Source organism: Homalodisca vitripennis, chromosome 4 (assembly GCF_021130785.1).
Source record: "Homalodisca vitripennis isolate AUS2020 chromosome 4, UT_GWSS_2.1, whole genome shotgun sequence".
NCBI lineage: Eukaryota > Metazoa > Arthropoda > Insecta > Hemiptera > Cicadellidae > Homalodisca > Homalodisca vitripennis.
This window is the reverse complement of record NC_060210.1, coordinates 17809829-17828816: the sequence shown is the minus strand read 5'-3', so window position 1 is coordinate 17828816 and position 18988 is coordinate 17809829. Positions and strand designations below refer to the sequence as shown.

The 18988-nt window shown below is 32.1% G+C and overlaps 1 protein-coding gene across 2 annotated transcripts in view; it reads left to right on the top strand.

Moving 5' to 3' along the window:
- The window catches only part of LOC124359002 (cyclin-G-associated kinase), a 107859-nt gene that overhangs the window by 37362 nt on the left and 51509 nt on the right, over positions 1-18988 (top strand). For both annotated transcript variants that reach the window (XM_046811329.1, XM_046811330.1), the window contains exons 11-12: positions 10845-11055; positions 16071-16199. In XM_046811329.1, coding sequence (XP_046667285.1) covers positions 10845-11055; positions 16071-16199 — 340 coding nt within the window. The remainder of the gene's footprint in view (positions 1-10844; positions 11056-16070; positions 16200-18988) is intronic.

The following is an 18988-nucleotide window of genomic DNA, read 5'->3' as shown; positions in this document are numbered from 1 at the left end:
AAAAATTATATTTTGGTATTTTTAATTCCAAATCCAACGGTATTTTTTCGCAAACAATTTTTTAAAAAAGGCGTAGGTGTAATAAAATCTGGCACTGACTTTAAAAAAACGCTACAACACAATATTACTTCCATTTAATTTTTTTATAGTGTTATTTTCACAATTAATTTCAGTTACACATAAATAATTGTTGATTTATTTAAGAGTAATGCAGCATTATCAGCTCAGATTATTTGATGGTGATGTATTTTGGCCAGTACACTAAACAAAAAATGTCTCAATAAATTTAAATAAATACTTCTAATAACTATTTTTTACCCGAATAATTACCATTAATGGACACTGGTGTAAGTTAAATAATTTTTCTGGTAAATTTAGGATAGATCATGTATTTTTAAACCTGTGAATACAAGGACACAATGATTACAATATTTTTGTGCGTTAATGGTAAGGTGAGTGCAGGTAACTAATTATTATGTACAAAACTGTAGTTCCTTAGACATAATTTAAAATCTATTTCATTGTTTTATATCAGATTACTTTAAACGGAAGTTGCCTGGACTTGGAACAAATATTAAACATTTACTCTTTTTTTTGTAGATCAAGCAAGTTTGAAACTGTCATTCTGAAATCAACAACAGACTTATGAAGTAATAAAAATAAACAATACAGCACCATGTCATAAAAAAATATTCACTGGTTCAGAATATTTTGGACAAAAACTCAAAATAACACAAACCTATAGTGGAAAGAAAATTGTATTATTAATGTATGAAGAAAACCTCATTAGTGCAGTCATTGAAGCGAAAAATACGGTCTTACCTCCGAATTTTTTTACTGTTAACCGATTTGCATGAAATTTTGGAGTTAGGCTCATCTTACCCTTAACTTCAAAAGTGAAAATGATCTGAACTCCACCTATTATTTTTAAGAGGTGTAAACAACCCCTTAATGGAAACATTGACATTGAGCCATTTTATTGCTAGAAAACATGTCTAATAGTAAGTGGTGAAATTGTAAAGTGTTTTCTAACACAATTACCTCATATTAAAATCAACCCCTTGAAAATCTTACAACCCTTGCAAACAACCCCTAAATTGAAAAAAATCACAAAAAAATACTTTTGTATGACATAAAAAGATCTAAGTATAGAGTAAGTAATATTTTATATTCTCTATAATAATTATCAAATTTGTAATCCCCTTTCAACCCTTGAAAACTACCTCTTGATAAAAAAATGAAAAAAAAAATTTTTTTTTATAAAATGAAAAGGATTTAAATATTATTCCACACTCTCAAAAATGATTATCATATTCTTAAGCTTTTCTACCCTTAAAACTACCTCTAAATGAAAACAGTAAATATATATGATTACATATTTAAAAACAATTTAATTTAGAGTAAAAAATTGCCATTTATTGAATAAAATATTTTCAAATTATATAAAATTCACTCAAATGTGTTATATATACATATTTAAGAACGTTGGTATGTATTCATGCCTACGTTTCCAAAATATATGAGCCATATTATGTATATATATATACAGGGTGTTCTGAAAAAAAGGTGCCCATAAGTCAGGGCGTGATTCCTCACATCAAAATAAGAAAAAAAAGGTCTAATTAACATAGGTCCGAAAATGCTTAGTTACCAAGTTATACAGGGTGAAAGATTTCGTCTGAATTTCAGTTCCCCTGCTGCAACGAAGCCCTACGGGTATTTGTTGGCTGTTAATTAAGATGTACAATTTAGCGTTACTTTATGTAAAATGAACTGAAAAATTGAATATAAAACCGTTTCCAGGACCTGTAGCTACAGTAATTTTTAAGATATGTGACGAAATACGCGAAACTTGGTCCCGAAAAAAAAAAACAAGTTACATTTAGGTTTGAAGCAGATTTACTATGTTAAATGTACAATAAAACACAAAATATTTTTTTCACGGTACTTGTAGAAAATTTAATTCGAAGAGAAAGATGTAAAAATAAGTCTATAATAGACAAACGCAAACTTTAAAAAAATAATCCTTAATTACATACAAAACGCATGAAAAATAGACAAAATCTGTTAAGCTCTCTACAAATGTAATATTGAAATTAAAACAGCTGTTTTATTAAAACAAATTAATGAGTTACTATTATTTTTTATCAAGTAAATATTTTTAAACAATCATACATTATCATACATAAAAAAAGTTATCTGAATTATCATTCAACAAAAAAGTTACACTTGTCCTAAAAAACTAACCACGTCACAGTAGATGTTCAAAATGTTTCCCCTCATTCAAAATACAAGCATCCAGCCATCTTCTCATAGACTGCCGAACTCTTTCGAAGATCCCAGGTGTCTCACGTATCCTTTGAATCCCGTTAACAATCCTTATTCGCAACTCTTCTATGGTATCCACAGGCGAGTCGTAGACAAGCGTCTTTAAATGTCCCCATAAGAAAAAGTCTAGAGGATTGAGGTCAGGTGACCTTGCAGGCCATGCTACTGGGGCTCCTCAAACCAATCCATCTGTTTGGATATGCTTCATTTAAAAATTCTCTTACTTGTAATGTGTAATGAGCTGGAGCTCCATCCTGCATGAACCACATGTTGTTGCGTGTGTATAGTGGCACATCTTCGAGTAACTCATTCAGATTAGTCGTCAAGAAATGTAAATAATTTTCCACCATTGAGCGTATCAGGTAAAAAACTAATAAAAATTTGTATCACCCAGAATAGCAGCCCATACGTTTATAGAAAACTGATATTGGTGACGGTTCTCTGAAATAGCACGTGGATTTTCAATTGCCCACATGTGAGTATTGTGGGTGTTAAGAATAGCCATTCTTGAAAATTTTGCTTCATCAGTAAAGATAATGTAATTTAAAAAATGTGGATTTCTGCACCTTTGGATAAGGCATTGGCATAGCTGAACACGAGGAAAGTAATCTCGAGGCAAAAGAGCCTGGACCCTTTGATAGTGATAAGAATGCAAAACTGCTGCTCGTGTAAAATCTTCCAGACAATTGAATTACTAACACCGAAATCCAAGGCTAGTTCTCTAGTACTTCTTCCAGGATGATTCTCTATTTCGTCCAACACGCCCTCCTCCAATTCAGCTGTACACGTTGTACGTGGCCGTCCTGATCTACCAACTTTTCCAGATTTAAAGGTTCCCGTCTCGCTTAGCCTTCTATGAATGGAAGAAAACATTTTTATGAGTCGGTAACTGTCTATGAGGAAAATGTTCCTGATAGAGTCGTCTAGCCTGACGACTGTTGCAATGTGCAAGACTGTACATTAAATGCATGTCTGCCATTTCACCATTAGTGTACATAATATTCATATTACCTGCCATGATGAAATTATTATTATTTCTTTTTTATTAGCTATTAGCTATCAAAAATTAACTTCAACGGCACTCGCACTAACTTGTATTAAAGTACAGATCAACACACGCACTTAATGAGCAATGGAAAAATAGCTGCTTGTAATGTTTATTTAAATTATTATAAACAATGTTACATTGTTAAAACATATGTTTTTAAAATAGAAATTATTTTGTTTCTCAAATCAAATATTTTAATAAAACAGCTGTTTTAATTTCAATATTACATTTGTAGAGAGCTTAACAGATTTTGTCTATTTTTCATGCGTTTTTGTATGTAATTAAGGATTATTTTTTAAAGTTTGCGTTTGTCTATTATAGACTTATTTTACATCTTTCTCTTTCGAAATTAAATTTTCTACAAGTACCGTGAAAAAATATTTTGTGTTTAATGTACATTTAACATAGTAAAATCTGCTTCAAACCTAAATGTAACTTGTTTTTCGGGACCAAGTTTCGCGTATTTCGTCACATATCTTAAAAATTACTGTAGCTACAGTCTGGAAACGGTTTTATTCAATTTTTCAGTTCATTTTACATAAAAGTACGCTAAATTGTACATCTTAATTAACAGCCAACAAATACCCGTAGGGGCTTCGTTGCAGCAGGGGAATTGAAATTCAGACGAAATCTTTCACCCTGTATAACTTGGTAAACTAAGCATTTTCGGACCCTATGTTAATTAGACCTTTTTTTCTTATTTTTGATGTGAGGAATCACGCCCTGACTTATGGGGCACCTTTTTTTTCAGAACACCCTGTATATATATATATATATATATACACATTACAATAGTTTTTGGGTCTCTATTTATACTGCGTACTTTCACATTGCTCCAAATATTCACACTCCAAAACTTTCAGTTACTAAGTAGAAACAAATATGATAGGTTTTTGGACCATAACTCCTTCAATTTTCATGCTATCACAATTTATAAAAAACCCATTGTAAAGGTAATTAAGAGAGCATAACATCCTTCATTGCAATATATAGTAAAAACCTTTTTCTCAAACGTTGAGGCTGTGATTGCACTGCCACGCACTCTTTAAACAACCATATCTCCGTCAATTTTTATTTGACAGAAAAAACAAAAAAACCAAATTGTTTGTCAGAAAAATACCTAAATTTTTCATTCTTACACTTTTATACATATCTGTCGTCATTTTTAAGATATAATGAAAAAAGGTGGTTTTTTTAAATTTGAAATTTTTTTTAATCGTGACTTTTTTGAAAAATATATGTCCTGAAGCAGCCAAACTGATACAATCTATCAAACTCTTCATAATAAAGTTAATTCTAGGCGGAATACGATTAATTTTAATTTTGGTGGAAATAGCACTTATGAAACCCATTGATTTAAAAGAAAAAAAACATTAGATGCTCCTCTTATTTGCAATACAGCTCACTTATTTTACGTGCAAAAGACTTTTAATAGTGCTCATTTTAAAGCTTATTTCAAGCACTACAAAACCTTTTTTATTAGAATGCCTAAAATGCATCTGCTTGCCACTAGATGGCATTGACCACATCGATTAAATGTCAGACAAAATAAAAAACGGCTTTGATCTTTAATATCTAGCTTAATAGTGCACTTAGAATACTTTATAAAAAAACTTAGTTGTTCATTTTTTTACCTGCTACAATTTTGTTTTTAATAACATTTTCGATAAAACGTATATTTTTGGAGATATTTGCAAAAAAAACCGATGAAAAAACGTGAAAAAATTGTGAATTTTCAATTGCCAATAACTTGAAAATTATTGGATTTTTCGAAAAACTTTATAGATGATATTTTGCTTAAAATTAGGCCTTATATCGATATCCGAGGTTATTTTGAAAAAAAAAAAAACAATTCACTCCCGAGAAGGGGTGGCAACCCAGGGTGGTTGCGGAGTTCAAATCATTTTCACTTTTGAAGTTAAGGGTAAGATGAAGCTAATTCCAAAATTATATGCAATTCGGTTCACAGTAAAAAAATTTGGAGCAATAATGCTTCAATGACTGCACTACATGTAGACTAAAAAGTTTAGTAATGAATTAAATCTGATCCAAACAATTTCATTTCAGTATAAGTTAATACTTTTTGGAAAATAATGTTAATACAAAGTTCTCTTTTGCATTCAAAACCTGAATCACTTGTTCATACCTTCAATACAAGGAATAACTATTTACTTAATCAAGTCTCAGTAAGGTTGGAAAAATCAAAAAAGTAGCCACATCTTCATGAAGATTAAATTATTTAATAAACTACCTCAGGGAGTCTTTAGTGTAGAAATGAATATATTTAAGTTAATATTAAGTAAATGGTTAAAAATGAATGCTTTGTGCTCTGTTGACGATTATTTAACATGTGATATAAATACCCTGAGTTTTTAAATTATTTTAATTTATAGTTTGTTATTTATTATCTGTACTTAATTTGTATGTGTCATGTTTATTTATTAGGTTTTAGTTATGAACTTTAATTAATTATTTATTTATGCTTTTAAATATATTATTGTTTTATGGTAAATGGTTAAATATTGATGTTCTGATTTTGTCTATTTTTAATGACAATAAAATATCTTGAATATTAGTAAACATTCTGCATAATTTGTTTAGTAATTAAATTATTGTAATTATTTGGTAAATTGTAATGTTAAAACTATTTTGACTACTATTAGGTTAATTTACTATCACTGGTAAATAAATACAAAGTTTTCCAATATTAATTTTATTATTGCAATAATTAAACTTTCTACTAATGCTCCATGGTTCTTCATACTATTAGGTTATTAATCATTTGTAGTTACCAATTTTATGATATGATATAGTGTATAGTATAATGTCTGTAATGGTTTGGTTTAATTAATTTTAAATTGCCGAAGGACTAAATGTAGCTTTATATAATGTAGAAACATGATTTTACTGCTTGTAATACAATTTCCCGGTGGAATCAATTATACAAGTAGAGGATTAAATACTGTGACTCAACATTGGTTCTAGGAAGAATGCAGTGTAAAAATCTTGGTTGTATTGTTCTTGTGACATTTATGCACAAAACATGTCGGTGTGGATTTATTGATGGCCACAAGTCATGCAGATAACCGCAGTGTTTATTGTTTTCCTCCATTTTCTGATGTTAATGAGTCTATTCAATACCTGACAAACGCTAATCAACTGCCGTTACGTTAGACACTGGCAGTGCCATCTTGTTAGTGCTGGTGTGTGTGTGTTGCTCCAATGGAATACATCAAAGGTTTCAAGATGAAAACTCCTTTAAGGTTATTTTTTATCAAAAGAAGAAGATGGAGGTAGGCTGCTTGGCATTATTATAATGTTTTCTTTAGCGTTTTCATTAAGAAGTTTTAAACTCATGAAGACGTGCCAATTTTTGTTTTTCTGAATTTGATTTGTCAATAAGTCCATAGTTTAGTGTTTTTATTTAGTTGTTATATTTTATAGATATTATACTGTGTGTTTTTTGTTGTTGTTTTTATTTTGGTTTTCATATCTATTGTATTGCTCGTACTTTCTCCATTAAAAATAAGAATTAAATGTGGTAGACAAATCCAAACTATTAAAAAAGCTACAATTACGCTTAAAAAAGGAAATTCATGAAATACAAGAAAATTAAATTGGTAACTTACTATTAATTTTTATAGTATTTAATTTGTTTTTTTTTTTTTTAATTAATTTCAGTCTCAAGTCTTTCAGTTTAAAAAAATAAACTAAATCTGTTACTGTTGACAAACTTTGAAGCATAAAAAGGTTAGAAATAAGTACTGTATTTAATGAATAGTAAAATACAGTATGCATTCTCTTTAACTATTTCATAGAAGAATAAAAACAAGAGATGGTACTTAACTACTTCATAATTTGTAGTTTTATTATTCAGATAATATTCACTAAAAAGTTGTAATAGTTTTTTTGAATATCATTAAGTGTTGTATTTGGTTACAATACATAAATAAATAAAACCAAATTTATTAAAAATTTTGCAAAACATCATTTAATACATAAAACATTACCATAACAAGTATGCAAAACGATATTAATGACCAAGTAATTGTAACTGTTAAATACAACAGTCAGTTGATCATTGATAAACATTTTAACAGCATTAATAACTGATTAGTAAATTTAAAGTGAATGATGTTGCTTGGTAAAACCTTTACTACTTAATTACTCTTTGTCGCAGCGAAATAAATTTGGCATTAAAATAGTTTTAAAGTACCCTATACTTCACTATCCATATAAACTTTTCTTTTTATCCGTATTCTTTAGTTATTACAGTTTGGAAATTGTGTATGGCCGCCATTTTTAAACCCGAGATGATATTTTTCTGAAATATTTTTTAAGAACAAAAAAAAAGTGTAAATACGAGGGTAATTCGGAAATTAAGGTCCGATTCGCGTTAACCAGACAAACAGTAAGCGAGCAGCGAAATGCACATGCGCCCTGACTCCCGGTATGCATTGCGCGCAGAACGACGCCATTTGCAATGAAATAGTTGTAGTCTGCTGTTGTCTGTGCCTTTTTAAAATATAAAACTATTGAACGTCCCGCCGACTGTGAAATACGGTCTGTGATACGGTTTTTGACAGCAAGGAACGTGTCAGCAGCGGATATTCATCGACAGATAAGTGAAGTGTACTGTCCAAATGCAATGAGTGACAGCAAAGTGCGGAAGTGGGTGAGAGGTTTTAAAGATGGACGGGAAAATGTCCATGACGAACCACGATCTGGTCGGCCGTCGGTGATCACTGAAGATTTGGCAAAAGCCGTCGATGAAAAAATTCGTGAAGATCGGCGATTCACTTTTTCTTCATTAGCAATAGAATTTCCAAACGTGAGCACGTTGTATAAAATTGTTTCTGAAATTTTGGATTTTTGCAAATTGTGCTCACGGGTTCCCAGGTTGCTTACTGAGGAACACAAAACAGAAGAATGGGTATTGTTCTTGAATTTTTGATCCAATATCATCAGGAAGGGTGCCGAGACATGGGTTTCCCACATAACCCCAGAAACGAAACGCCAGTCAATGGAGCGGCGTCACTCGACGTCACCGGTTAAAGCGGTTAACAAGACTGGTTATCGTCGCAGGCGGCCGACTTCTATGACATCGGCATTCAAAAACTTGTAGATTTTTATGACAAGTGTTTACACAAAAGTGGAAATTATGTAGAAAAATAGTGATTGATGTCAGGAATCAAATAAAACAAGTTAAAAAAAAATCTGTTGTGGTATTTTTTAAATAAAAAAACGGACCTTACTTTCCGAATTACCCTCGTAGATAACCGAGTTTGAGTTAACCACAAAATAACTAGTAGAGCTACAATAGCAGGAGTTATGTTTAAACTTAGTTTCCTTTTTTCCATTTGGACATACAAAACAAATAATTAAAAAAAACAATGACGTCCAGTTTTTAAGTAGATAACAATGAAAAAGATACCGATTTTTGGCACTTTTCAACCAAATTGCAACTTTGAAAATTCATAACTTGAAACTTGTGATCCGATTCAGACCAAATTTTTATGCAAATTAGTTTTAACAATACTGTTTTTTGGTATGTAATTTAATAATACAATATATATAGTTTTTACATAAATTAATAAGTATGTATTAATTTACCATCTTAACTTTATTCTTGGCTGGGCATTAAAACAAACTTGTCATTAATCACGTTATGCAGCTCTTAAAGTCATTATCTTCGACATTTGATTTTGAAAACACAATTTAAAATATTTAATGTTTAACACAGGTTTAGTTGATTAGTTTTTGTTAACTCTGCAGCCGGTCTCTGCTCGATTCGATTGAACATGCAACTGCAAAGTATAAAATATGCTGAATTATCGGCTAACCTAAGCAAAGCCTATAACTCATGGGGGAAAAAGTTTATTTTTTCTGTCTATTTGTCTTTCTATTGAAATTCAAATTCAAAACAACTTTATTCATATCATTTTACAATTACATTTAAAATTATACAAATAAAGAATCAGTCATATTTTATTTAAAATATTTTTATATTTCCATAAATTCTTCAAATGAATATAAAACTTTATTAGTCAAAAATGTTGTAAGGTATTTTTTTAACAATAAATTATTTTCTATACTGAGTAAGTCTTTTGGAATTTTATTTCTAAACTTAATGCCTGCCGAGCTTGGTTTCTTATAATGAAACTCCGAGTGTTTTGTACTGCCAATTGGTTTCTATTTCGTAAAGTAAAGAGTCGTGACTTGACCCTATCGAGGTCATTTGTAAACATTTGATCTGACTGTCATTACTGTTTCAAGTATATACATTCCATGAAAATTTAAAATTCCCAATTTACAGAAGTAATTTTTCACAGAATCCGGGTCCTTTAAATTTAGTATTATTCTAATTGCCTTTTTTTGAAGTTGCAGAATGTTTTGCAGATCTTTATTACTAGTGGCCCCATACAACGCAACACCAAAGGTTATATGAGAATGTATCGTGGGCATAGTAAATGGTTTATTGAATTTCTACTGAGCAATATTTGGATCCGCACAATATCTTGAAAGAACAGACCTATGGGCTTGAAATTGTGAGGCTTAATTTCTATACGAGGAACACTGAGTTCGTTGATGATGCATTTATGGGCAACCATGATGGTAACGAGAAAATCCAGAATAAAAATATCTGTAAATAAACTAAATACAATCATTTAACCCTTCACATGTCGCTAATAAATACATTAACTTTCCTGTAATGCCAAGAAAAGTAAATACATTTTGTTTCAAGTTCAAAGCTAATTTTTATTATAGCTAAATTATAATAGGTAAAAGCAAAAACAGTAGAAAATAGAGAATTTTACTTAAAATTAATGTATTTATTGATAAAAATAAAAAAAGAACTGTTTACATGACTGTTTATTTCAAATAAATTTTAATTTCATTGTAAAATGTTACTAAACTGAAAAGTTTAATTACATTTTACTATAAAACAAGATAAATATTTCAAACTAACCACAACACTACCATACGCTGAAGAATAATAACGAGATACGTAGTAGACGAGCCTGCAAGTGTGTACTTGTGACAACCAAGAAAGCAGTAATACACGCCATGGATGTGTTTGGTTATGGCTCTGTAGGAGACGCAGAACTGACGAGTAGGTGGTCAGAGTTAAAAAAAGGGCGTTCCCCTCTCCCTGCCGCTAAGTGAAGGTCATTTATAAATACTTCCTTGGCAACTGTGATAAGCACGGAGCTTGCACCTGACATTTTGATGGCCTTTTGTGAGCAAAAAACACTCCAAGAGACATTATCTATAATATCGGATATAACTGTATTTGGCGTTTTGGTCAAAGTTTGCCATTCTAATATATCCATCTACGGCGTGGAAACGTAGTAACACATGTGATAAAGTAACTTTGTTTGGTAAGAATTTCGTAGCGTTCTGTCGGTCCCTTTGATACTGCTTCATATTGTTTTATCAACAATCTAGTAATACGACTGTTTCACAGGAGCATGGCGCGCAGTGAGGTGGACATGAGCTACATCACGTCTCGCTTGGCCGTGATGCCATTCCCTGCGGAAGGACTAGAGGTGACGACCCGTAGCAACTACGCTGAGGACGTCAAGGTCTACCTGGAGACCAGGCATCCTGGGGCCCACTATTGTGTGTATAACGTGTCCGGACGTGCCTACCCCGCAGGCCGGCTCGGCAAGGGCAGGGTCAGTTTTAACATCTCCGTTTGTTTTGTTGATGGCAGTGATCATTGCTATGTATACAGGGTGTCCTGTAACTCTCTGGACAAAGGTATACCACGTTTTTGCTCATGTCAGGACAAACATATTTCACCTGATAAACATGGACCTCCGATGCTTAGTTTCCCATCTGTCTGTCTGTATGTGTTCAAAAAAAATTAATATCTCAAAAAGTATTAAGATTAATTATACCAAATTTAGTTCAAATGTTTCTGGCAGCTAGGCCAATTGCCAAAATATTTATCGGGTTATTATTCAGGTTCTCAGCGAATAGCCAACAGTACAAAAACTGAACAGCAACTCTCAATGTGGGCCATGTCTTGTTACAGTAAATCTGCTCTAAATAAATTATTTCTTATTCGATTTAAATAATTTTGGTGTCATTAGATTTGTGATAATATTCTATAAAAAACTGTTATTCATATAATTCTTGAGAAAAACTGCTGGTTTCTAAGATATTCAAAATTTAAAAGTTCTTATGGCCGCCATTTTGAAAATACTAAATATAATTTTATCATATTTTTGTTCAGTAACTGGCCTTGTTACCATTGACATTTGAGCCAAATTTGGTATAATTAAATTTATTGCTTTTTGAGATATTAATTTTTTTAAACACACACATACAGACAGATGGAAAACTAAGCATCGGAGACCCATGTTCATATGGTTAAATATGTTTGTCTTAACCTGAGCAATAAAATGGTATAGCTTTGTCCAGAGAGTTACAGGACTTCCTGTATAATAATCAGCTCGAGAATATAGCACACTTTTTTGGAATACTAGATAGTATTCCTGTGTTCCTGCACTATCAGAGTCAAGGCGTATTTGGTTCGCCTTGGTTTCATTTAACCCTTTTTAAAACAGAATTTATTGTTCAATGTGAATTATGTCAATTTTAATTATTCAACTGGTCAATTATTCAGTGGTACAAATATTCAATTAAAATCGTTTAAAACTTAAAATAATCTCCTGATAAAAATGGAAAATGCTATATTAAATAGATATGAATACATTAAACGTACTCATTAAATTTAATATAAAATTGTATATTATTTTATGGTGGTATCTACTGGTGTAATTTGAATTTCATAAAAAATTATAATTTAGGCTTATTTTATTATTGATTCAGTTTTTATAGGTTCACTGCTGGTTTATTTTGTACTCTTAACAATCCAGTATGCATTAGAATGTCTACCAGTCAACAGGTATTCATCAAAATTGATAGTGTTTTTTTGTAAAATATTTTGGTTTATTTGACTAACCATAAACGTCATGAATATCAGTAATACCACTATTTTAACTCAGTGTGTTTCCGAAATGAAAATTTCTACAGAAAACCTAAACTTTAATATAGAGACCAATGCAATAATTTCTTCTGTATTTAATACAATACTTTACTCTGTGTTTGGAAAAATAGTAAAGAGAAATACATGTAGGTTTCAAAGTTCAAAATCTTGTAAAGAAATACTAAAATTATCCTCAAGGAAAATGAAATGAAATTAAAGCTTAACACAGTGGCACTGTTAACTAGAAAATCCAGAAATTATAACATGTGTTTATGTTAATTTTCTGAACACCATATTATTACTGGCAACAAATGCATGATTAGATTACACTTATCACCCAATTAGTGTTAAAACATAAACATGTAGGAGGAGCCTCTAAAATAGAAAGATTAGAGAAATTAAAAGGAAATATGAAGGAGACTTACCTAGTTGGTGCACTTTTAGAAAGTTAAAAATGATATAAACGGAATAACTCAGATTCTGTGGTATTACTGTAGCTTTTTCGGTGGAGGTGTGATAAAAGAAAGTTTAAATATAAGTAAGTTATGCTTTTTCTCTCTTTTGCTGCATTAAAAGTGGCAAAATGAATGTTATTTTATACGTGTCTCTTGTTTGTATTATTTCAGGGCACACATAGAATTTGATCTTAAGGGGTAAGATTCATTTATCAATCCTCTCTCCTTTCCCCTCCCCCCTCCAGGGACGATCCTGTTTTCTTTTAACGTGTTGCAATATAAATTCACTGACAAAAAGTTGTTACTATTTTTCTTATCAACTAGTAACAATCCTTGGCCCTATTAATTCAAAACTAACCTAAAATTCATCTCCTTTCATACCTTCACAAGTGTTCTTGTCATATCCTGTTTTCACTGTCCAAAATGAATCTTCCAAAGGCCAGGATAAAACAGTTTTAAAATTATGCATTCCAACTTGCCAAAATATACTTTTTGAGCAAAAATACATATAAAAGGAAAATATTATACACAGAACAAAAACTAGTAAAAATTGTGCAAATCTAGACAATGTTGAAAAATTGCTGTAACTTCCGTTTTATGAAAGATATGATTACCAACTTTCTTGTGTGAACTCAAAAATATATGTAGATTATCATACTAACATCTCATGTTAGACGATTTTGTTGTTGAAGATTTTAGATGACCCAAAGTCAATAATTTTTTAATAATTGTATTTATTTATTTTTGTAAAACATTGTTTACCAATGAATGTATAGTTAATTTGAAGTAGAGTGACAACGAAAATATCCTGTCCTATTGTAATATTTTGAAACATAATAAAGTTACAGTGTTTATCATAAAAGTGTGTGTTATGCATAAAACACCCTGGCATCTCTTACATGTACCTATGAAATATGGCCTGCACTCAAGGGGTTAAATCGACATAAGCAACCCTTAAAATAGTGACTTAGTCTCAATATTTAGTTATCTAGTGGTGTTATAACCATTAGTTGTGTGTCTAATGGTCAGTTTTACGTATATCAGGCTATCAAAAATACTCTTAACAAAATTATTGTTTTATATTTTTAACCCTTTTGATACCGTCCTATTTCAACCTTCATCAAAACCAACATGACAATTTATTTCCTTGGAAAAATTTCTCTATTGATTCAGGATTGGCTCTCGGCTCCTAGACTATGATATTTTCAGTACTTTCACTACTGGAGGTGTGAGAATAGGTGTGTTAAAAACACCAAATATTGTTGACTTTCTATTTTCTAACTTGCTCTCAGAATGCCAGTAATAATTGTAGAACATCAGTGCCGGTTAATTAACTAGAATCGAGTAACATTCAAAATGTTGTAGAAAGGTCACATATGTGACTGATTACTTTGCATTAGTTAGAAAGTAATTGCGTACATCAGTAGTTAGTAAGTGTTAACAGTTGTGTTCATATCGACTAACATTACACATTAACATTGTCTGTCACAAAGCTAATTTGTAAATAAGGTCTCTAATATTTGCTTTTGTTAACTACTGAATAATGGTGTTTGGAATTATTGATCAGAAGCCTACAGCCATGTTGAACAGTCTCTTTCAGATCAATCCTGTTTCACAAAGTTGTTACTACTGGATCCATCCTTACCTTCGAGACAAAAATCTAGGAATTCTTGAACTCTTAGTCAAGTCAGTAGTTTCATTGAATAAAGTTAGAAACAACAAAATAATGTATGACTTGATTTAAACTTTATTGCTGACTATTCACCTTTGATCACTACATTTCAATTTTTTCAGCATTTAAGAACTGTTCCTAAAGAAGTGTTAATCCTCTCTTCTTGTAGGCTAGCCTGAGATTGTTCAACAGTCCCTCTTACTTACCCATGTTTACTCGTTACTCCGGAAGCACACCAAAGACATTTTGGATTTAAGAATGATGGACATTTCTAGTTTTTTGAGTAATGAGCAGTCAAAGAAGTTGTTATATCGCAATGTGACTATGTATTTGTCATGCATCGTGTCTGAATCTAAGTATTACTATAAAGTTGTAACAGTTACAGTTAGTTGTTATAGTTGTATATGTCATATCATTAATTGCAACTATTGTGTGTAAGTATGTATACTTGTTACTATGTGTTGGTTGTTAATTTTACTGATTCCTGCATGTGACTAGTATGCACTAGATTTTTTAAGTCAGCACAGTCAATAAAATGAATAAAGTATGTTTTATATATCATGATCAAAATAACAGTTCCGGCTAAATTATAATAGATAAAGTGACACACAATAAAGACCAAACACGGCTAGTACTAAAGCCTGTGTGATCATTAATGCGAGTTTCTGAAATTGGATTGGTGGTAAAGAAAATCGAGAAACCTTACTAAATATTTGAACAGTTGATTTTACTACCATTATGTTATTCAGATGACACATTAAACTTACTTTTAAATATAGGGGGGGGGGGGAATTGAACATTGGAACAAGTTATAAAGGAATAAATAATTTGTATACTACCAACTTGATATCCCAAAGTATTCCAGTATGTTCCAGTGTTTAAAATTCAATGTAAATGAAAGATAAATGTGATGTGATATAAATTACTAGCTAAAATAGATTGGTAGGGTGTCTTACAATTATATGTAGAACCCAAACCTAGGAAATTTAAATATTGTAAATAAGTATACATTTGAAATTCAGTTTCCGTATCCAAATTAAAACCCTTCACCGTTCTTCATAATATTCATCCAAGAGTAATCAGAAGTTTATAAGACTCATGTCTTCCAAGAGTATATCAGGAGTTTATGTCATCCAAGAATGTAATCTGGAGTTTATAAAACTTATGTCATCCCAATCAGGAGTTTATAGGACATTTCATTCAAGAATGTATCAGGAGTTTATACGACTTATGTCATCCAAGAATATATTATAAGGAGTTTATAAGACTCATGTCATCCCAGAGTAATCAGAAGTTTATACAACTCATGTCATCCAAGTGAATATTGGGAGTTTATAAAACTCATGTCATCCAAGAGCATATCAGGAATCATTGAAATCTGACTTCAGTTCACTCTAGTCTCAAGCAATTCTAAAAATTCAACCTTCAATTAGTGGCCTCTATTACAGGACAATGCCATCTGTCCCTAGAATTGGTTACAGTTAAGGAAATTAAACAAAACATGAATAGCTGATTAATTGTTTAGATGTGCTCATTGTTTGTAACAGTGAATAATTAATTATGTTGCAGGTGGTGGACTGCGGGTGGGGTGGCGTGTTGCGGCGTGCTCCTCCCCTCCACTCTCTCTACACCCTCTGTCAGGACATGTACGAGTTCCTTACGTTAGACCCTCGAAATGTCTGCGTTGTACATTGTGTAGTGAGTGTTCACTAATTAATTGTCAACATAGTAGAAAATTCTCCTAGAATAACTAGGTTTTACAAATGCCAAATGTCTCAAAATAATATTTAAGCCTGGGACTGTGAAATGTACACCGATCATATCCTCAAAAACACAGTGTAAGTGCCTTTCAAAACTTATACAGAGGGTTTAAAAAATGTTGAAAAAATATTTTTGAATATAGTTCAGTACATGAAAATAAACAAACAAATTCCTCTAACACTAATGTTCTATTGAACTTCGTTTAGTGCCTGTCTATATTTTTAATTAAAATAAATCATAACTCAAAATCGTTTAAGTTATGATATTCTAATTTTGTATGTCTTCTTATATGTTACTTTTTGCTGATAGAAGGAAATCTATCGTTATTAGATTCAAATAATAGCTATTGTTTATTAGACATAAAAGATAGATTGTAAAAGACAAAAAATTGTAGTACCTTATTGTTATGAGCAGATGATTAATGTGCAATAAATGCTTTTAAACTACTCTCATGTCAATAAGTATATACATACAGATTGTAACCCTCAAATATTAAATTTTATAATTTTAGACCCTTGATATGGTTATATTGCCTCTATTATTTATTAATAGTTTCATGTGATTTACTTGATTACCTAGTGCATGAGTACGTTTGGAGTGGAAAAAACCCCAACTAAGACTGAGCATAGTTCTGTGATAACCCATTATTTAAAAGTCAGCTGTAGTGAAATGGCCTTTAGATTTATCCCATAATAACACTGTTAACAATTTCACGGTGGTTGATAATCAGTACCGGTAACCACCCGGTATGCACTAAGGCATGTGCCACAGTTAACATGTTAAACTTCATCCAGTACACACTAGGTCATGTGCCACAGTTAACATGTTAAACTTCATCCAGTACACACTAGGTCATGTGCCACAGTTAACATGTTAAACTTCATCCAGTACACACTAGGTCATGTGCCACAGTTAACATGTTAAACTTCATCCAGTACACACTAGGTCATGTGCCACAGTTAACATGTTAAACTTCATCCAGTACACACTAGGTCATGTGCCACAGTTAACATGTTAAACTTCATCCAGTACACACTAGGTCATGTGCCACAGTTAACATGTTAAACTTCATCCAGTACACACTAGGTCATGTGCCACAGTTAACATGTTAAACTTCATCCAGTACACACTAGGTCATGTGCCACAGTTAACATGTTAAACTTCATCCAGTACACACTAGGTCATGTGCCACAGTTAACATGTTAAACTTCATCCAGTACACACTAGGTCATGTGCCACAGTTAACATGTTAAACTTCATCCAGTACACACTAGGTCATGTGCCACAGTTAACATGTTAAACTTCATCCAGTACACACTAGGTCATGTGCCACAGTTAACATGTTAAACTTCATCCAGTACACACTAGGTCATGTGCCACAGTTAACATGTTAAACTTCATCCAGTACACACTAGGTCATGTGCCACAGTTAACATGTTAAACTTCATCCAGTACACACTAGGTCATGTGCCACAGTTAACATGTTAAACTTCATCCAGTACACACTAGGTCATGTGCCACAGTTAACATGTTAAACTTCATCCAGTACACACTAGGTCATGTGCCACAGTTAACATGTTAAACTTCATCCAGTACACACTAGGTCATGTGCCACAGTTAACATGTTAAACTTCATCCAGTACACACTAGGTCATGTGCCACAGTTAACATGTTAAACTTCATCCAGTACACACTAGGTCATGTGCCACAGTTAACATGTTAAACTTCATCCAGTACACACTAGGTCATGTGCCACAGTTAACATGTTAAACTTCATCCAGTACACACTAGGTCATGTGCCACAGTTAACATGTTAAACTTCATCCAGTACACACTAGGTCATGTGCCACAGTTAACATGTTAAACTTCATCCAGTACACACTAGGTCATGTGCCACAGTTAACATGTTAAACTTCATCCAGTACACACTAGGTCATGTGCCACAGTTAACATGTTAAACTTCATCCAGTACACACTAGGTCATGTGCCACAGTTAACATGTTAAACTTCATCCAGTACACACTAGGTCATGTGCCACAGTTAACATGTTAAACTTCATCCAGTACACACTAGGTCATGTGCCACAGTTAACATGTTAAACTTCATCCAGTACACACTAGGTCATGTGCCACAGTTAACATGTTAAACTTCATCCAGTACACACTAGGTCATGTGCCACAGTTAACATGTTAAACTTCATCCAGTACACACTAGGTCATGTGCCACAGTTAACATGTTAAACTTCATCCAGTACACACTAGGTCATGTGCCACAGTTAACATGTTAAACTTCATCCAGTACACACTAGGTCATGTGCCACAGTTAACATGTTAAACTTCATCCAGTACACACTAGGTCATGTGCCACAGTTAACATGTTAAACTTCATCCAGTACACACTAGGTCATGTGCCACAGTTAACATGTTAAACTTCATCCAGTACACACTAGGTCATGTGCCACAGTTAACATGTTAAACTTCATCCAGTACACACTAGGTCATGTGCCACAGTTAACATGTTAAACTTCATCCAGTACACACTAGGTCATGTGCCACAGTTAACATGTTAAACTTCATCCAGTACACACTAGGTCATGTGCCACAGTTAACATGTTAAACTTCATCCAGTACACACTAGGTCATGTGCCACAGTTAACATGTTAAACTTCATCCAGTACACACTAGGTCATGTGCCACAGTTAACATGTTAAACTTCATCCAGTACAC